At 38.1% G+C, this 22,344-nt stretch overlaps 1 protein-coding gene across 8 annotated transcripts in view; it reads right to left on the reverse strand.

Moving 5' to 3' along the window:
• The window catches only part of RBMS3 (RNA binding motif single stranded interacting protein 3), a 725,561-nt gene that overhangs the window by 92,759 nt on the left and 610,458 nt on the right, over positions 1 to 22,344 (reverse strand). For 6 of the 8 annotated variants that reach the window (XM_060162485.1, XM_060162484.1, XM_060162487.1 and 3 more), the window contains exons 9-10: positions 13,668 to 13,764; positions 11,407 to 11,457 (exon numbers count right to left, since the gene is read on the reverse strand). In XM_060162485.1, coding sequence (XP_060018468.1) covers positions 11,407 to 11,457; positions 13,668 to 13,764 — 148 coding nt within the window. The remainder of the gene's footprint in view (positions 1 to 11,406; positions 11,458 to 13,667; positions 13,765 to 22,344) is intronic. The other 2 variants (XM_060162489.1, XM_060162490.1) reach the window with 1 other exon arrangement.

Raw genomic sequence — 22,344 nt, forward strand, 5'->3', positions numbered from 1 at the left:
GAAACTTAGCATTATAATGATTTTTTCGTATTGACTGAAAATATTCCAGATACAAGACTGAGAGATAGATGGCTTTACAGAAAAGTAAGGATTGATTTTTAATATACACTACTGTTATGCAGAAGTTGTTCTAATGTGTATTGATCAAACGCTTTCAGGATAACTCTTTGATAAAAAGTCTCTCTTTTGAATAGAAGTTTTAAGATTACGGTTCAGAGCTCAACTTCATAATTAATCTGATTTCCTTTGTGTTAAATGAGAATTAAGAAGCCAAGAACACACTATGCTTTTTAACATGGATAAGGATGAATCCTCTTCCTTGAAATCTGCTTTCAGATTTCTCACCTTGTTCCTAGCTTTCATTATGTACAATGAAGTTATACTTACATTATGTGGTGTAAAAAGGAACAAGCGCCATAGTAATTTTTTAAAAATGTCTTATGTAAATAGTGTATTGCCAACAGAACTATTTGTGTGTCTTCCTGTCAAAGTTAGAAGGAAGATACGTTTTGTCTTCTCTGCTGATAATCTGGTTTTGCTGTCATTTCTCAAGCGTAGTTTTCAGAGTCAGCTAAACTTGAGGAATGACTGTAAGATACAATGGCTTGAGTTGGCTGAAGCTAAATCATTAATCTATGCATATACTCTAAAAATCTCATAATCCATACCAAATAATTCAATTCTGTTGGTTCAGTTTACTACATTTTACACCTCACTCATCTTGGCAACACATCAGGACCTAGTACTAGTAAACATCATGAATACTTCGTAAGCCACTGAGTGATGATGGCCAGTGGTTCTCACACCTACCATCAGCATTTTAGGTGAAATTTGCCTCTCAAACACTCAAAGAAACAGAACCACAGGCTCTTAATTGAGTGTATGTCCAGGCTATTCTGAAAGATGTTCTTGAGAATTATGGCACAAACTGCAGATAATCTTGCAGCCCCCTTTAATGAGGAAGAAAAACAACTTTATCTGGATGATACTCTGTCAGATGGCATAATTTTCATAAAATCCTGGCTGAGGTGAAGGAACTTTGAAAGACTGAACAAGCCCAATTCTAACCAATTAGATTTCCTAAGTGGCACGGTTGTATCAAGTTAGGTCATGAGAAACTTATATATCTGAAAAATCTTAATTTTGCTGCTCTAGACATTTCATCACAAAATTGAAAGTTAACATTTGCTTGTTTTTCATTGAGAGTTAATAAACTAAATGGCCACATTTATTATCTCAGCATGTAAAACTGCTAAGACACTGAGTTGGGAAGTGACATTATACCATTATAATTTTTTTTCTAGAATACAGCAGCAGAAAAAGAAAAAAAATTCTCTCCCTGGCCTTATGATATGTTTCCTTTTATCAGAGAAAGAAACAATATAACCAGTTTTTTTTTTTTTTCCTTTTTAGCCATTTGGCCTTGGCTTCTAAAAACTCAAGATGAAATCTGAATACTCCATTATAGTAAATTACCCACAGACTGCCTAAAGTTTTAATAAATTTATTTCCTCTGCTATATGACATGTGTTCCTTTTTGCTTAACTGTCTTTTTGAGTGTGTCTTTAATTTTAAGTAACCTCAGCTCTTTTCTAAGAGTGGGCAAGGTAGAAATCCTTATTACTCATTCTTCTTGGTTATGGAAGGGGGTGGATATCTCATTTTTATTCAAATGAATCTCAATATCAAAAGAAAGAGATCTGCTGGTAGAAAATTAGGTCACACAGGAAGTAGAAGAACTAAACTTGCTCAGATATCAAACTGTACAAATTTTTCCAAATTCATTCTTTTATTTGATCTGAGAAGAGTGTTTTCCTATATCATAGTGAAAATGAGGGTTGCTGCTTTTCCTAACAAGTAGATCTACTGATTTTTCAGGTTTTTAAGACGGAAAAGAAGATGGAGAAGAGATTGGCAAGAATCACCTTCACTATATACAGCCTTTGCCTATAATGATCACCCATGGCCAACAACTGCATAAATATATTGCAAACACTGCATTCTGGAGCTTCATAATGGACAAACGAAATTTTGCAAACCCTTGCCAAATTTCCCAGAAAGTGATGAGAGCAGAGATTACGGAACAAATACACTTGGTGAATAACACAGTTTGCTTAAGCTCATATAAGCAAAACTATAACTGAAAAGCAATTAGACTTTTACATTATGAACACAGAAGTGTTTTTCCTAAGTTGTTTTGAACAAACCTGTTGACTGTCAATGACAAGATTTAATAATCAAATATACAGAGACAAATTTGATAGCAGCATCAATTTCCCTTAAATGTTAGGCTTGGATTCAAAGAGGATGCACCCTTTTGCTTTCCTCAGAAACTTTGTCAGCGTCCTTGTCTAACAGAAGCTGGTTGCTTGTAGTGTATCAATATTTGTCAATGCAGAAATAGCCTATGCAGTGTAGTCTATCAACAAATATTTAGTTAGTACCTAATCTGTGCCAGAAAATAAATGAAAAGGGAGAGATACTGTGAATTATATGTGATAAGCTCTCAAATAGTAAAATTATACTCCAGTTGAGAAAGAACTAGTCAAATGCCTCTGGATAAAGTAACGATTACCTATCTATGTATCTTCCTATCTATCTATATCTATCTGTCTATCTAATCTATCATCACTATCTATCGATCTATTTTGTGAATATTACCTGATTAACTTGTTTTTCTTGTGTGATTAATAAATTACTCTGAAAATTATTCCCAAGAGGAATTTTAAAAAATTTTCTGTTCTAAGATGACATCATTAGAAAATGCCTCCCACATTGATTCCACTGCAGAAAAAATGAAATGAAAAACAAAACAAAAGGCAAACAAAAACCCCTCATGTAGACATATAAGTCCTGCTATTTTTTCTTAGCGTATCAACCCTCTCACTTTATCGTTTGAATAACTAAACAATGAAGCATTTGGGACAGTCAAGTGATGAGACACTATGCACTCTCCAGGCTCTGAGGAGCGTGGGTATCCCACTTCCAATTGCGGTGCTCAGAGACTGGACCTAAGGCAGCCTAATGCAGAAGGTGCAGTGATTATTTTATGACACCCAAGTGATATTAAACACATGCCCTGCATATTTCACTCAACTCTGAATGGAGAGCTTGTGAAAGGTCTGGTGTAAGGCTTTGTCTGGAGGTGTGGGCACATCTCTAGGAGAAGATGCCGTGTTGAAGGGGATGATATGACAGCCCTAATTCATGATTAAGTGACACCTTCTGTGGCATCACTGTTGAAGGTCACACAGATGCCATGTTCATGGCAGATGCAGCATTAGAGGCACCTGGTAGCCTTTGGAAATTCCTTGCCATCTCAGATGCTCACCAGCTGTAACATGTGGTATATAAACCAAAGCCTTGGCTGTGAGCTGGTGTTTGCTTAGAATACCCTTCCTGCCTGACATCCACAACTCTGCCTGAAAAACTCCTTTATTTTTCAAAGCCAAGTTCAGGAGTTACCTCCTCTGTGAAGCCTGCTCTTACTCCTTTACTCCCTGGCACAATGAATAACCCCAACCTCTTTACCAGTTCTACACTTTGCACACATTTTCCCTGCTACCCATAGCTGAATATACTATAAGCATTTATTTTCTAACAGGGAGTTTGAACAAGAGAGAAGCAAACAATATTAAAACAGGGAGAAAATGTGAGTGCAAGTCCTACCTTTGGTAAATATTCCTCTTAGGCAGTAGAAGAGAAAAGTTTGAAGGCATTTTACTAGTATTTGCATTAGTATTTTGACAAATATTACTGTAAATTGTGTAACTTCTTACATTTGTTACTGAAGCTAAAATGATGTCACTTTTTTCAAAGCATACTTGATTAGATCATATGTGACTCTGTCTCTATTACATCCCCTCCCCCGACCTGGTGCATCTTAATTATTGGCTTAACAAAACCTAAGCCAGTCAACACAATAAACCATGACCCTAAATTGTAAACATACCACCTAGGTAGAAATACCTGGGCTCTCCAGGGCTAACCCAGCAAAGGTTAATCTTTAAAGCAAAATAAGGTGTCCCCATGACATTCTGAGGGGCAAGAAATAGTGAATAATATCCTTGAATATTTAGAAATACTCTCAATATTTGAACTCGTTCATTACCATTTGTTTAATGAATATCCACGTACTTCACAAAACTGTTAAGATCATATATAAAGATAAATAAAATAAACATTTTATTCCAGTGTGCTACAAAAGAACAAATAGTTCCATAGATTATCTGTACACTAACCCTCAATCCTCTACTGATTTCATAAGTAGTTTCTGTTGCCCTGGCAGCATTTATAAAATAAATTATTTACCCTATCTCAATATGATTGTGTTGCTCTGGTAACTGGCTGTTTTCTAGAAAGTCTGACATAGATTTTATTTTAGCTACATACTTGCTTTGTCTAGAGATAATCCATAGAAAATAGGGCTTTAATAGATTCGATAAATTTGTATCCTGTGTTTACAACATATCTAATTATATTTCATATGCTAAGTAGCTCTTAAGGATGTAATGTTGTTAACATCTTTACAAAGGAACTCGCAAATTCTGGTTTACTGATGATGCTGTGACAAAGAAATTCTAAGTGCTATCTAAGGACACACTGGGGGCAATGTGCCATTGGAACTTTATCTCTTAGTACCTTGTCAATCTTATGTTCAGAATGACGCACCTTCAGTTCTAAAAGGTAATACACTATTCCTTGACCTATTCTTTCTCTTTAAAGGTCCATATTAAAATAACATAAAACTGCATGGCAAAAGGCAGGTGATATGCACACATCTGGATTTATAAAGACTCCACATTCACCGCTTATTCTCACCACTCCTGTGCTTAGAAGGCAGGGATCTTAGACATCGGGAAGCGTTCTCTCCAAGAAACTTTCAGAAGCTCTACTTGAAAGATGACTGTTACCTCCAAAAATAATTCCATGGATATAAAAAGAGGCTGTGCATGATGACATTTTCATAATGCAGCCAAATTGAAAAGTTTTGTCCATTCATGAATGATTCATCCATGATGCCCCTGGAAATTGTGACTTTTTCACACACATCAGTGACATAATTTAGCCTTTCTATTTTATATTTTCCAAAGTAAGCCTAAATTCTAGACAACAGCATTGGGACCACCAAGCTAATAAAAAATGTATAGGAAAGTGTGCCAGATTTGATGAATGAAAGTTGTATTTCAATAGAACACAATTTACCTTTCCAACCAAATCTTTCCCTAACACAAAAAGTTCACTTAATGCAGGCTACCTGCCTTGCTGCCCCCTGAAATAATCTGTTGACCCCCTCAGTACTTTTGGTGTGTTATTTTCACTGAAAACGCCCTCCTTCTTTTTCTTTATCCCCATCAACCCCATCCATCCTTTAAGTTCATGCTTTCATCTCGGTTCTTCCATGTCCTTAGCTGTTCATAGATACTTTGTCATTTTCAGTGTTATATAAATGCTAAGCATTTCACACCTTTTCTGCTGTAGATTTTTAATTGAATCATTCTACACATATAATAATTATCTCCACAGAGAGATCGTGTGCCTTGAGGACAGATTGTTTCTTTCTTACTCTCTCTCATTTCCAACAATACCTAGAAGAATATTCTGTGCATATTTAATGCTCAAGAATATTTGTTTATTATTTGTTGATTTTTTTTCATTGAACTCAATGTTCTCAGTTTCTTGAAATGAAGAGTCGACGTCTGGTATAACTAAGGGCCCGGTAAAAGACTTAATCAAGTGACCATTTCAAGGACAAAAATGACCATTTCAAGGAGAAAAACACTCTCATGTTCATTGCAGAATTATTCACAATAGCCAAGATATGGAACAATTTAAGTCTCCTTCAATGGATGAATGGAACAAGAAAGTGTGACATATATATGTGTGTGTTATGTGTGTATGTGTGTGTATACTGGAACATTATTCAGCTGCAGAAAGAAGGAATCCTACCATCTGTGATAACATGGATGACCTTGAGAGCATTATGCAAAGTGAAATAATCCAGATAGAGAAAGACAAATACTACATGGTACCACTTACATGTGGAATCTAGGGAAAGACAAAAATAATCAGACTCATAGAAACAGAGAAGAAAGTGGTTGCTAAGGGCTGGGGGTGTGGTGGGGAGTACAAATTTTCAGCTATAAGATAAATAAGATTTGAGAAGCTAATGTAAATCATGGTGACTATAGTTGATAACACCATGTTGGATAACTGAAATTTGCTAAGAGAGTAGAACTTAAATGTTAAGGTATCGAAGAGACTTTCTGTGCAAGTGGTCTTCTTTGTATTTACTTTACCCCAGGAGTATATTTATAGGGAGGTGACACCCAAATGAAGTTGTTCCTTCTAAATTTACTCTCACATATTTTTTTTAATTCTCTTCTGGTAGAAATAGTATAAATGGGCTACAGTTACTGTTTTGTGTTTGCTAGTCACTTAAAAAAGATTTGGTCTGTAGATCTATATCCACCAGGTAAACTCCTTACATAGCAAACACACTGTCTTTGTTTGGTACTTTGACAATGATATTTACAAAGAATTTTCGCTCAGTTCAGCGGTTGGAATAAAATGATAGTATCTGAAAACTTTGCTTTCTGAACAGAATTCTAATGACTTAAATGTTCTTTCCAAATTTGGTGATGTGTTTTAGGAAAAACATGCCTGCAAATTTGGAGGACATGGTCCCTAAAATTAAGACTTAGGTCTTACCTACCTGCAGGTAAAGAATGACCAAATCAAGTATTCTGGGGCTTTTTTGAACTTCTTCTTTTGTTGTAGAGGGAAAGTTTATATTGACTGTTTAGCTATAAATGTAAGGTTTATTCATCATAAGTCGTAATTTAGCCATGCATAGCAACAAATCATCCAATGACTCCATAAGAGCATCTTGCATTTCTTAGAATCCTGTAGTTAGGTAAGTTATTTGTAATTAAGTAAAAATGAAAGTTGACCTTTCTCCTTGAGAATAATTAATGCTAACCACATGAAGAACAGAAGATTTATGATTCACATGAGCCTAAATAAAATTTAAGAGAATTGAACTCTACTTCTTCTTGGGAACTATCATCTTTTCTCCCTGTCAGTAGAGATGTAACAAAATACCTGACGTATCATAACACAGGGATTTCAATTGTGCATTCATATGAGATTCCAGTGTGACAAGCTGCCACACAGAGTAGATATTTAGTGCAATCCGTCCTCTATTAAAATCCTGTCAGTCCCACCTTACTCTTCCCCCTCCCCGTGTCCTCAAGTCCATTCTCAGATAGCTAGTGGGAAGCAGCCGCATAGCACAGGGAGATCAGACTGGTGCTTTGTAACCACCTAGAAGGGTGGGCTAGGGAGGGTGGGAGGGAGAAGCAAGAGGGAGGGGATATGGGGATATATGTATGCATATAGCTGATTCACTTTGTTATAAAGCAGAAACTAACACACCATTGTAAAGCAATTATACTCCAATAAAGATGTTTAAAATAAAAAAATCCTGTCAGTGTCGTGGTGAGATTTCAGAGTTTAGGACAGAACTCTGCACTGGGAAACAGCAACACGTACCAATTGCATTGGCAACATCAGCAAAGAGTGAATTCCTGATTTACTCTCACAGTGCTCTCTTTCAGTGGAAAAAAAATAAAGTGCAAATAGAAACGCTCTTGCTGTCCTCAGTGGGGTTTGACCTGATAAAGTTCCAGAGTCAGACAACTGACAGAGAATGGTTTCCTTGCAGAAACACCAGTACGAGAGATATGGCCAAGGCAGGGAGAATTTTATCCCCTCTTCCTTAAAAGTGAAAAGCCTCTCAGAGTTTTCTTCTAAGTTTACAAAAAAGTGCATTGCACACAACTCAGAAATTTCAATCTGCAAAGAAGCAAACCTAAACAACCAACTTCAGCTTTATGCTTATGCTTTCTGTTTTTCTCTTGTCCTTTTACTACTCCCCTCCCTTCTTTCCATCAATTCATGTCTCTCTTATAGATCATTACCCCTCCCTAGTAGGGAAAGATTAGAGGCACTGCGCTCTACTTTAAGATTTGAATGAAGCACTGTTTTCTCTTCAGATACAAGCCTGGTTGAGACCTTGGGGCCCTCGAGTAGAGCCTAAAAGGAACCTGAAGGGCTCTTGCTGCAGTGTAGGAGGCCGTGTGATTCACAGTGATGGGGGAAGCATGCCTTTGCACCCTATACACAGAGAGCTTATCTGTGCCATTTTCTCAAAATAGTGGAAGAGAAAACGTGAGAAAGGAGAAAAGTTGTAAGCAAATCATTATTATGGGCAATATATTGGAGATGTGTAGCTATGGACACCTTGAATTTATTTGTAAAGTAGGTTCCAGTTACTGACATACAAGAGGTACCCAATGGGCCTTTATTTTTTATTTTCATTATTTTTATTATAGGTGTTGAAAGATTTAGGAAGTAAATGAGATAAACACCAATCTAAGCAATTTATCTTATTTATAGCCATAGAGGCTATCTCCACCAAACTCATTAGGAAAGTATGCTAAATAAGCAGTATGAATGTGGTAGAAATGGGTGATTATTGCTTTTTCCTCAACTTCTTCCTATACCAACAGTCATTTTACGTAATTGGGCTAATCTAAAGCACAATGTGCAGTCATCTACTCATATAACTGAATAATGATAACACTAATTTACTGAGTGTTTGCTATTTGTCTGGCATTATTTTAAGAGCTTTAAAGCCTTGCTTCATTTCATGAACCCAAACCATAATAATTTAGTCATGATTATATCCATATTACAGATGAGAAAACAGTGGCTCAGAAAGTTTAATTGCCCAAAGTCCTATAACAGAAAGGTTTTCCTCTCTCAAAGAGACTAACCAAGAATCCATGCTATTGGGACTTCCCTGGTGGTGCAGTGGTTAAGAATCCACCTGCCAATGCAGGGGACACAGGTTTGATCCCTAGTCTGGGAAGATCCCACATGCTGCAGAGCAACTAGGCCCATGCACCACAACTGACCCCACGTGCTACAACTACTGAAGCCCGTGCTCAGCAACAAAAGAAGCCACTGCAATGAAAAGCCCGTGCACTGCAACGAAGAGTAGCCCCCACTCGCTGCAACTAGAGAAAGCCCACGTGCAGCAACGAAGACCCAACGCAGCCAAAAAAAAAAGAGTCCATGTTATTAATCACCACGTCATTCATTCCTTCCCTTCAGATCCAGGTATTTTATTTCTTCACCCTGGACTGCCTAATTATTTTTATGTTTTAGTATCACAGAGTGATTAATTTAACCAACCCCACTTTGATGATGAAACTAAGACCAGTTGGGTAAAGGTTCTTTATACAATAAAGACAACCAACAAAACTGTTACAGGGAAACGACTGATGCTACAAATTGTGTTTCCATGAGGCAGTTTAGCCAATTTTTCCATGTTAAAGATAACAAGGTGGTGGGCGCCCCCGCCACTCCTTTCCCCAGGAATCTGTCCCAGCCACAAGCATTACATCTTAAGGGGGGTGACCTAAGCTCAAATATCATGCAGAGTCTAGTCAGGGGAAGTGAAAAGATATTAGGGAGCAGAAGCCATCGCAAGAAAGATCCTGGTGGGGGACAAATGAACACACACACACACACACACACACACACACACACACACACACACAACTATTGCTAGGGGAAGATATACAAGAAATAATACATCCAAAAAATGGGTGAAGCTGGTCTGGGGAGAAGGAGAAGCTAATAAAACATTTAGCTAAGGCCCTGAGTGACAGTTGGAAAAAAACACATACAAATATCTTCCCATCTCCTCACAGCTCCAGAAGTACTATGGAATCTTACATACTTTGGTATCTGGAAAAATATTCAGATTTTGCCAGATGTGCATTCCTTTAGGCCACGATGAGATGATGCTTGACCTCAGCGTGAGGACTAAGCTAGCCTCAATGCTCTTTAAACACACACAATATTTTTTTAGAAGGCAGTTGTTTCCATCTATTGAATTCTACCTCACACCTGGGACGGAAAAGAACAGCCTGGATTCGTTGCATGTTGGTCTGATTTATACAACACAGATCAGATGAACTCAGGAAGCCCCCAAGGTATGTGAATAAGAATAAATATGGGGATCTGCAGAATAGGGTCTAAAGTTCTGCTCTAGTAAGCTACATATATTTTATTCTTCAAATAAAAAGCAAACTATCAAAACACTAGGAGCAACATGGAGTGTTCCTTATTTTTTAAGAAAATGGACAAAGCTCAAATATGAAAGCCAGGTGCTGTGATCCTTTGAGTCCAGGAAATAGATGTCTGTGTATTTAACTCCCTGGTTTTTAATATGTGCTACCTTATTTACATTTAGCTTTGAAAAGGGTTAAAATGTAGCATTGCTTCTTCTTTGAACAACTAATACATTCAATAATAAGGATTAATGATAATAATAAGGTATAGTATGTCATACTTCAAACACTGTTTTCACATATTCTCTCTGTTTTGATCCTCTCCAAAGCCATGTTAAGTATAGTGACAGAAAAGGAAACAAAGTTACAGATTTGAACATACCCAGGAGAGTACAGCAGAGACCTTGTCACACAACTTTCCGCTGGGGATCTTTCCCCTATCTCACACTCCCATGAGTATATTGCTCTTGAAAGCTCCCTGGCTAGTACTTCTATAGAGCTCAAAAACATGGAAGACCTCGACAAAGATACATGGAATCAATAGCCTTCAGCCTGGATTCTAATGGAATAAGTAATATTATTTCCCTTGGGACTAACGTAATATTGTACCACAAAATGGGAAAGCTAGCTAGTAGAAAATAGAGTTTGAATATTTTGGGAAGAAATTTTCCACTAAAAGAAGAAGAGAATGGCTCTAGTTAGTTAACATAAAAGTCATCTACCAACCTTGCTATCTATTATCTATCTGCATCTATTAGTAGACAAATACCTTCCTATTTCAAATATATTGCTTTGAGTCAACACTTAGCCATGCTACACAAAATCGTTCCCAAAGCACACCCAACTGCATCCGAAGAAAACAAAGCATAACAGGAGGAGAAGGACAACAGAAAGGCTTTCCTCCTATAATGGATTTAACTGTCCAGAGTTCACAATTCTGCATGAAGTAGACACTCCCCTTTCATAACAAATGGTAGACAGCAACATGAGCGTTTGATTGCTATCTCCTCCAATCAAGTTTGTTCTCTTCCTCCCTCTCTCTCTCTCTTCCTCTCTCAACTCTGTTTCACTCCATCACTATCACTCTATCTACTGTTTACACTTTTATAGAATTTCAGGAACAGCTTTGTATCTGGAAAATAGGGCTGCCAGAAAGAGGCATGGAATAGAACAAAAGCTTTACCCCAAAGCTTCTATGCATTACAAAAGCTTGCACTCGGATAATAGAAACATCGAGCCTCAGGTGACTGAGAACACTTACTGTTGGTTGCATAACGTATGGCGGATGAGGCATCCATGAAGTACTCTGGACCTATGCATCAAACAGCATTTATTAGAAGAAAGCAATCACAGAGAGAACTCGGTTCTTGCGTTCAGTGGAGTCACACTAGGTCATAAGAAAGTGGAGTCCACCTGACTTACAGCGAATCAGTGCTCAAAACTAAGGGTACAAAGGAAATTCTTGGACCTGATTCATTTGGTCCCTGAAACATGGTGCAATGTAAAGCAAATTCCTACTTCCCTGGAGCTGGCTGTAGTGCCCACATGGGCCAGGCTGGGCCATGGAGCACATTTGGAGGCTTCAGCGATCTCCTGTTTATAGGTCAACTTCCGGGAAGACCCGGGCAAATAAGGAAGGAGGCATTACTTAGCATGACTGCTAAGACTTCCTCTTTTTCTGTCATTGGTTCTAACTTCATATTCTCAAGTGATCCCATCTTGGAAATAAATCCAAGTGGTAAAAGTTGGGGAAGAATTAGAGAGATCAACCAGAAATTTGGGGGTATGTTTTGGGTTAAACCCTAGTTAAGCAAGTCTGTGATTTTTCTTGCTCATGGTAATAGGTATGGCAAATAAAAATGAGTATATGAGCCAGCCAAGTGTTCTGAATGTTCGCCATCAGCCAAATGAGAAAGTCAGCTTCTAAGAGCTGATTGTGACATAGAGAGCCCCGAAGATTTTGTTTTCAATATACTCACGTCAATGAAATTGACAACGAACTTTAGATTAAAAAAAAAGAAGTGGTGAAAAGCAAGAATCAACAACATAGGAAATTGCTCTAATTCCTTTTTTGAGAAAAGAGAGCCAGAGTTAAATTCCACTTATGAACCCTCCCAAAAGAAATGACTGTTCTGTGGAGATTTTATTCATGTCACCAAAGTGCTCTACAGTGGAGCTCAATGGGTGGTCTTGGCTGAAACAGAGGCCAAGATTAGAAAAAAATGGGTAAAAAACCAAAAAACACACATTACAACCAGGCAGGCCTGTAGGAAGAACAAAAACTGAACAGCATCTGCACTTAGCCTCATGGGTCCCAAGGAAAGGCAATTAAGAAATCAGCCATTCTGAGACCCTCTAATGCAATTCACACAAAAGTCTATTCCGCTCACCTGACAGGTATCAAGAATCTAAGTGCAGACACAGAATGAGAATGATCTGCTTTGGGGGGAATCAGTTAAGGAAAAAAGTGCATAGTCTCAAGCATGATGCTCTGACAGCTGGGACCTCCTGATATGACGTATGTAGTGGATGAATAATGTGAAACTTCACTGAATTCGTAGCAGTCAGCAACATTACAGTTTTCCCTGTTGTAAACCCCCCACCCACCTACCATCTGCACAATATAGGGAAACACACGCAGGCACACAGTCACACTCTTGCTCTTTCTTTCTCTCTCCAAAGCTTTAAACAGTGACACTCAACACTCTTGGTAGCATTCATAGGCATTTTTTTCTATTTTGAATTAGAAGAATTGTCTGAAGAACTACATGAGGTAAAGAGAAGCAGGGAGAAATATCATATCTTTGATGACTCAAAGGAATAAGATAAGGAGCACTGTTTGAGGGAGAAGGATGGCTATTTCAATCCACCTGTGGACTTAGCATTACTAACTGGCTACAACATCTGGTTTAGGACACACACTGAGTCTCAGATTTTCTTGTGTTTCAACATGTGGAACCCCCGAGGTCTCTTTTGGCCTCTTTGGAACTGAGAATGAAGTAAGAGGAGGAAGTAGGAATTACTTTTGCCCCTTTGATAATCTTCCCTATTTCTTGGAGCAAATGATTTTGCATCTATCCATGTAGCTTTCCATGGATACACAGAACGATTGTGACAAAATGAGATGACAATGATACAATATCCTGGAGGGCGTGCAGGGAGTTGCCAGAAATGTGTTCTCATAAAAGATACCCTAGGGAACAACAACCGAAATAACAGACAACACACAAAATAACCTCTCAGTGGTAAGAAAGTTGCACTAATGTTGGCTGGAAAGTAGCAAAATCATGAAAACTCAGCAGGAAGAATGGAAAGCTCGGTGGATTTTTATCATTCAGTGAAACAGATGCAAACAAGCCCTTGAAAGTGTAGGCTCAATGGATAGTTTGAGTATTATGACATTAAGATATGACTAAAGGGAAGACAACTTAAAACAAAAATCCTACTGTTTCCCTTTTGTCTTGATCTAGTCTGTTCCTGGCAAGAAAGGTTTCCCAGGAGGTGCAGGTAAACCGGACATACCTGGTATGTGGAGACAGGGGAAGCAGCAATGAATGGCGTGATGGGTGTCTGTGGAATCATGCGGTTGGTTGCAATACTGTACGGTGAAGAATAAAATCTGCAAACAGAAAAACAAAAAGAAGATTCATAGATTCATGAAGCTGATGCACGCCTGGCTGCTAACCAAACGCTACCACACACGTCTGGAGAAGACAGAGTTCCACCCTCATGTTGCCCATCAACTGTTAACAGGATCATGCAGGAGACTGATGGTCTTTGATTCCACAAGAAATAAGTCGTTCTGAATAAAATGACAATTTTGAGTCCTCTTATAAAACTGACTGCACAAAAGTCTCTTAGGCCAGGTGAGTGTAATAGTATGTTTAACCAATAGCAGAGAAAAGCCATGGGCATTGTTTCTAAAGCTCCTTGAAAGAAAGGCAAAACCATAGCACCAAGCTTTATAAAGGTGGCTGGTGTTACACAGACAGAAATTGCATCTATCCCTTCATTCAAGAAAGAGGATCAGGGCTTCCCTGGTGGCGCAGTGGTTGAGAGTCCGCCTGCCGATACAGGGGACACGGGTTCGTGCCCCGGTCCGGGAAGATCCCACATGCTGCAGAGCAGCTGGGCCCATGAGCCACGGCTGCTGAGCCTGCGCATCTGGAGCCTGTGCTCTGCAACGGGAGAGGCCACAACAGTGAGAGGCCCGCGTACCGCAAAAAAAAAAAAAAAAAAAAAAAAGAAGTAATACTTTGAGGAGAAACTGAAGCACAGTTTCCTATGAAATAGTATAGCTAAAGGAAAAAAAAAAAAGAAATAGGATCAGCTTATAGAGAATTCTGGATAATTTGTGCTAGGCATGAATCCATGCCCTCAGGTAGAAACTAAGCTAAGTACTTTCTTTCTCCATGAAAAGAGAAGGACAATTTGTGGACAATTTAGGTCTAGGTGAGGAAAGGAATCTTTTCTGGATTCAATCAGGGCACTGATGGAGATTATGGACCTATGTGATATACCTCTGTACACGCTGTAAAAAGCACTGAGTTTTCTAGTCCTCCAGGGTCCTTCATTGAACAATTACAGAATAATACTGGGCAAGATCAGAGCTTCACAAATCAGAGGTGGGATGATCCTTCTGGAGATCTATTGAAGGACAGCTTTAATAGAGATCTATTAAAGGGTATCAAAAACACTTACAGGCCATCTCTGCTCAGACTTATACCCTGGAGTCCACAAGTTACCTAATGCTCAAATTCCTCAGCAGAATTTTAAATCATGTTTTTTTCTTTATGTCTCACTGGTAAGGGAAAGGCTAGAGTGACCAGCCACACATCGTGCAGACAAAACCAGGTGGGCTGTGATGGAGTATTTCACTGATATCAGGATAGAATGCGAAAATGCCTCTCAGGGATCATGGAATCATTACTTCACTTTGCCATACTCTTATCAGGATAGATTGGGAAAATGCCTCTCAGGGATCATGGAATCATTACTTCACTTTGCCATTCTCTTAGCAAAAGTCAATTACTACTTTTAGTTTAGTTTCTTTCTTTCTTTTCTTTCTTTCTTTCTTTCTTTCTTTCTTTCTTTCTTTCTTTCTTTCTTTCTTTCTTTCTTTCTTTCTTTCTTCTTTCTTTCTTCCTTCCTTCCTTCCTTCCTTCCTTCCTTCCTTCCTTCCTTCCTTCCTTCCTTTCTTCCTTTCTTCCTTCCTTCCTTCCTTTCTTCCTTTCTTTCTTTTAAATAGTATGACTGAGGTTGGAGTTTTGGAGACAAAAACTTCATCATCTCTCAGGGGTCACTGATATTTTGAATAGAGGATCTCATGGGTCACCTTTCTAAAGAAGCATTCCATGAGAACCCCACTGAGTGTAGGGGGGCTGGATTTCAAGGTTGCCAGGTTTCAAAGAGTAAATTCTTTAAGCTTAGATCCTATACAAGTCTTCAAGCAAGGATTGGGGAACTAGAGTCTTAAATTGATCTAGCTCTCAACAAGGATTATAAGGTCACAGTCTTTTGGATAAAAAAGATGTAGCTGAAAAAATTACACCATTACATATTGCATCCTCCTTACTATCCATACATATACCTACAATACCTCTAAAATTTTAGAAAAAAAGAATATTGACTATATACTCATTAAAATGGCCAAATTTAAAAAAAAGACAATCAGAGCTGTCAAGGATTCAGAGAAAGTGGAACTCTTTCATTGCTGGTGGAGATACAGGATGATACAGCCTTTTTGGAAAACAGTTTGGCAGTTTCTTATAAAGTTAAACATATACATAGCATATAACCCAACCATCCCACTGGTACATAGTAACTGAAGATAAATGAAAACTTGAGTTCACACAAAAACCTTAATGCAAATATTTATAGCAGCTTTATTTAATACTTGCCAAAAACTGGAAACAAGCCAAATATCCTTCAATTGAATTAATAAACTGTGGTCCATCCATACACTGGGATGCTACTAAACAATTAAAAGGAAAGAACTACTGATATATTTAACATGGTGAATCTTAAGTAAATTATGCTAAATGAAAGAAGTCGAACTCAAAAGTCTATATTTTATATCCATTTATATAATACTATGGAAAATGTGAAACTTTAAAGACCGAAAATAAATAATGGATGCCAAAGGCTGGGACTGGGGGAAGAGTCTGAGTGCACAGACACCTGAGGGAATTTTGGAAAGTGATGTAACTGTTCTATGCCTTCATTGCTTGGTGGTTCCACAACTGTGTGCTTGTCAGACCTCATAGAATTGTACACTCTTAAGAGTGAATACATACACAATATAAATTATAGTTAATAAATCTGACTTTAAAGTCAATTACTATGTAAGAAAACATCCATCCTTCCACGTTAAAAAATGTGTTGAACATTTACTATGTATACCAAAGATGGGTAGGACATCCTTTGAGTTCTTCTATTTAAGCATTTAAATTGAACCTTATCTATACATTAACCAGCCTAAAGCTGGTCAATGGCTTTCCGTTGCAATGAGAACAAAATTTGAATTCCTCATATTGACGAGCACAATCAGGCTATTGCCCACCTCTCTCCCCAGAGCCAACTAGGATCCAACCACACTGACCTTCATCTGTCACATGAGCCTGTCATTCTCACTCTCATCTTGGGCCACTACGCTTACAATTCTCTCTACCTGGAATGGTTATTTCCCCAAATCACCCTAGAACTATCTCTTTCTCATTATTGATCTCACTCAACTTTCCCATCTTTTCAGAGGTCTCTAGTTAAAGTAGCAACCACCATCTCTGCCCCAATTGTTCTCTATTCCTTTCCTCTATTTTTTTTCATTGTTCTTATCACTATCTGAACTAGTAATTTTTAAAAATGTCTTTATATATGCTATGGACCGAATGCTTGTGTCCCTTTACAATTCATATATTGAAGTCCTAATTTCCAAAGTGGCTGTATGTGGAGATGGAGCCTTTAAGGAAGAAACTAAGGTTAAATGAGCTCATGAGGGTGGGGCCCTAACCTCAAATGGCTAGTGCCCTTATAAGAAGAGGCATTAGAGTGCTTGCTCTCTCTCTATCCACATGCTCACATGGAGGAAAGGCTATGTGAGGACATAATGAGAAAGCAGCCTTGTAAAAGCCAGAAACTAAATCCCAAACTAAATCAGCCTGATCTTGGACTTCCAGCCTCCAGAACTGTGAGAAAATATATTTCTGTTGTTTAAAGCCACACAATCAATGGCATTTTGTTACAGCAGTCAAGTTGACTAATGGAATGTATTTATTGATTATTTCTCCCTCTAGAATGTCAGCTTCAAGAGAGTTGAGGACACCTTGACTTTGTTGCCTAGAACAGAGCCTGGGACATAGTAAATACAGGCATACCTCATTTTATTGTGCTTTGCTGTATTACACTTCACAGATATTGCAACTTTTACAAATTGAAGGTTTGTGGCAACCCTGCATTGTCAGATGGTGCTTAGCATTTTTTAGCAATGAAATATTTTTAATTGATGTATGCACATTGTTTTTTTAGACGTAATGCTTTGCACATTTAATAGACTACAGTCTAGTCCAAACATAACTTCTATATGCACTGGGAAATTTTAAAAAATTGTGTGACTCATTTTATTGAGATATCTGCTTTATTGCAGTGGTCTGGAACTGAACCCACAGTATCTCCAAGGTATGTCTTGCTTAATACCTGTAGGTTGAATGAATGAATAAATGAATGCAGAGCAGTTTAGAGAGATAAGTAGTGATTACAGTAGAGGCCGCCAGTGTCAAACTGGTGGGGGCACAGAAGATGGCTTCTGTTCAAATAGGCAGCTGAGAGGTGAGAACCCAGAGAAAATTGGCTGGCATCACATATCTGTAAATGCTCAGTGGAAGCTTAAACTAATGCCTGTTTTCTAAGCATGCAAAGGTACTGACAACCAGGGAAAACAGACCTTTTCTATAAAAATCATGGTTTGCATTAAAAAAAAAAACGCTTTAGGTCTTATCTTTGACAGATTTTATTTATGAGTCAGTGAACAGAAAGACTTATTTGGGGCTCATAATAACATAGCAGGTACTCATGACCACTCCACAAACGGCCCTTTTCATTCACCATGCAAGTTTCTTAGAAACCCAGTTTCAGGCTCTTGTACCAACAGAGCGAATCATGCATCACATTTTAGAGTGGCTGGTTTATTTTGTGAAATGTACCAATTGTCATATTAAAAATGAAAGCAGTAAGGATAGGATGGACTGGCAAAGTTTACAAGATATTTATGGGAAAAACAGCAGAAACATAAAGAAAACAGCCAAGTAAACGGATACTAACAAAGGGCACCCTTGGGGGAAATTTTCAGGCATTTTTGTTCTGTCTGCTCTAATCCTATCCATCAAACAAGAATATTTCTTACTTCCCAGCAAGTTCCAGTACTGCCCCTCAAATCAGAGAGTCATTTAGAACAGAAAATGTACTGAGAAGATCAGACTCAGCACACTGTCTTGATCCCCTAATTCTGGTATTCTGAAATAGGCTCTCCCCAAATCCAAACATAAACTGGATGAATTCACAGGAAACCTTTGCTTAAACCATGACAGGAGAGGATATTATTGAATCTCAGGCTTAAAGGCACCATATCTAAAGAAAATGCACCTAGCCAGACTCCAAAGAGAGAACCACAGAATGAATTTCCCAATCTCTTCACTTTTTCTCAATCCCTGCCATGTATCCTTCATGGTTTAAAAACACTCTCACATGGCCATCACATTTAAAAAGAAGAAGAAAGAAAGAAAGAACATCCAAATAAATATTTCAAGAATAGGTGTCCTGTTTTGGGGGAACAGAAAAGATGAAATTGACAGCACTTTTTGGCCATAATAACAAAGCTAAGGTCATTCTAAACATGTGACTTAATGTTTTTGTATCTGGTTATTTATGCATTACGCCTTGCAAATGCTGTTATAGAAAACTGGGAATGAATTTTTAGCTAACCATTTTTCTGGGAAGAGTTTACTCCCCTAAGATATTTCTTTGCCAAAATGTACATAGCGAATCCACAAGTGTATGACAAGTATTCCTTTTCTACCTTGTTCTAAACTAAAAGGGATTTTGCTCCCCAGGGGACATTTGGCAGGATCTGGAGATATTTTTGGTTGTCACAACTGGGTCAGGGGGCTGCTACTGGCATCTGTTTGGTAGAGGTCTGGGATGCTGCTAAATACAGTACAGCTCCCACCCAAAAAATGATCTGGTCCAAAATGTCACTAGTGTCAAGGTTGAGAAACTGTTGCAGGAATGCGAACTAGTTATCTCTGGAGAGGTTTCCCATGAACAAAATTCCAAATGCTAAAGGGGCTAAATGGGTTAACTAAAAATGATCTATCTGTAGAACTCTAAGCCAGCCTCTGAAAAAAGTTATATATACATATATATATATATATATTTTTTTTTGTGGTACGTGGGCCTCTCACTGTTGTGGCCTCTCCCGTTGCGGAGCACAGTCTCCGGACGCGCAGGCCCAGTGGCCATGGCTTATGGGCCCAGCCGCTCCGCGGCACGTGGGATCTTCCCGGACCGGGGCACGAACCTGTGTCCCCTGCATCGGCAGGCGGACTCCCAACCACTGCGCCACCAGGGAAGCCCTGAAAAAGGCAATATTTTTAAGGAACCCAAAGGGTTATTTGGTTTTCTGGCATGTAAAGCAAGTGGGCTCCGGAAGTCCAGAAAATGGAAGTCTAGGTCACTAATAGGACATTATTTTGCCTGCAGAAAAGTCATCTTCAGGGGATTTGGCAGTCAGTAGTAATATGGTGAAACCTTATTTCACTGACAATAAAAATAACATGTATATATCAATAACCCCAGGGTAGGATGTTTTTTAATGCAGAAAACCACACACAATCCTATTTGCCCACTGAAATAAACAGCCCTGCCTTGTCTTTCATGTCCATAGGCAATTTTGTTGGAGTCAGAACCACAAATACTATCCTCAGGGCAACACTATAGCACAAGATTAATAAGTTATTGGTCATTTTTATTGTAATGCCAACGTATCCTTCACACTAGATTCCTTTCCTAGTGTAATAAGATAAGGTTTCTCTATCACTTAATATCAAATGCCCATATAAAACAGCTGGCAAACCAAGGCTACAGAAAACATTTTTTTTTCACATCTCTCCCAAGAATCCATTTTCTTCAAATAAAACAATCCAAAAGGCTTTTACACAGAAGCCCTTAGTGAAAAGATCACAGGAAAGTTGCGATTTTGACTATGGGGGAGGAATTATTTCCCACCTCCCATGCTCATAGTTGAAAGTGGTGGAATTTCATATTGGACTGTTAAAAAAGCAATAGGGCAATAGTAATAACACAGTATAGAGTTATGCCAGATAGCTCCGAAAGAAGAATGGACATTTTTATTTTCCTAAGTTAGCCTATAGTAAAAAGTACCAAGCGTTTTACTTTTCCATTGTGACCCAGAAATTTCTTCACTGTAACCTTCAAAGCCTTAGATAAAAGTGACACTGAATTAATTTTTTTAAAGTGATAATTTGCGTAGATTCAAGCAGATGACACAACTGACATTTTTTACTGCCTACATGCAAGCAGCTCAGATACACCATGGTCCATGTTTACAAGTGTTTGTTCTTCATTAGAGAAATATCAAGCTTAATTTGGGAGTACTTATTTCAGTTTTATGTTGCTGTATTCAGGTTGAGGTTATAGAATTCAGAACATATAACTGTTGACACAATTAAGCTACCAGCTATTCCTGAGACACATATTTGGATTTGATACTCAGAAACCTCTATGGCTGAGTGCAGTTAAGGGATGCCACAGGATCATAACATATGTTCTTTTTTTTTTTTAATTGAAGTATAGTTGATTTACAACGTTGCGTTAGTATCTTCTGTACAGCAAAGTGATTCAGATATATATACACACACACACACACACACACACACACACACACACACACATTCTTTTTTATATTCTTTTCCATTATGGTTTATTGCAGGATATTGAATATAGTTCCCTGTGCTATACAGTAGGACCTTGTTGTTTATCCCTTCTATATATAATAGTTTGCATCTGCTCACCCCAAACTACATAGGGTTGCCATATGATCCAGCAATCCCACTTCTGGGTATATATCCAGACAAAACTATGATTCAAAAAGATAAAATATGATCTTTAGTGGTGACATGGCACATCTCCAGGAGGACAAGCTCATGTCACTGTTCCATCAAGAAGCCTTCAGAATCCCTCATTAGAATGTAACTGCCTTTTCTCTGTAGTCCTATGACATTAATTTTCTTTATTTTTCTTTGTGAAAAGAATAGAAAAATATAAACAGTGAAAAATAAGTCTCCCTCTCACCCCTACTTCTCGGTACTCTGTTGGCTCTCCCCAGAGAACCACTGTCACCATGTCTTGTGTATTCTTTCAGAAATATTTTATACATATAAAAGTTAATACATACATAAATCTCATAGCACTTTGTGCTTCTGTCACAATACTACTTGCATTGTATCTAGAATTTGCATGCGTGCCCATTGTTCCTAACAGGATGGGAAATATGTTTTTTCAAATTTGCATCACCAGAATGATTTTAAATGGTACAATAGATAAGTATTCAAATGATAAAATTTGTTAATCTGAGTCAGCATTAAGCGACCTTTAACAATATCAACTGGATTGGAGTCAGCTGCAACTGTATCTTTGGATACATTTGTTCTACATAAAATGGGATCAGTTTCTTCTCTACAGCAATAAATATTTATCTCTCTGTTAGGTTACCGCTCTCTGAGTTAGGTTTGCCTACTGGATCGAATACAGCAATGTAACTAGGAGTAAATGCTTGACTCTGGATATTCATGTTCCATTCCTTCATATGCTAAGTGAATTTTCTAAATCAGCTTCCCCACTTCAAAGAGGTACATGCTGACAATAACTCAAGGAACAGTGTGTTGAGGAAACATTTGTGGTTATGTTGGCATCTTAACATCCATAGAAATGACTATTCTTCTACTCCCCATTATTTAAATGTTACCATATAAGGCAATAAAACCAAAGATGAACAAAACATTTTAAAAGTCATCTACATGAAGAAATATCAAGTGAATAAGGTTAGTGAGCTACAATCTTCTGATCTCTTCCATTTCATGAAATAAAGTTTCTACCTTCTTGGCACCAACAACACAATGGATAGTCT

This window comes from Lagenorhynchus albirostris, chromosome 10, assembly GCF_949774975.1.
Source record: "Lagenorhynchus albirostris chromosome 10, mLagAlb1.1, whole genome shotgun sequence".
Lineage (NCBI taxonomy): Eukaryota > Metazoa > Chordata > Mammalia > Artiodactyla > Delphinidae > Lagenorhynchus > Lagenorhynchus albirostris.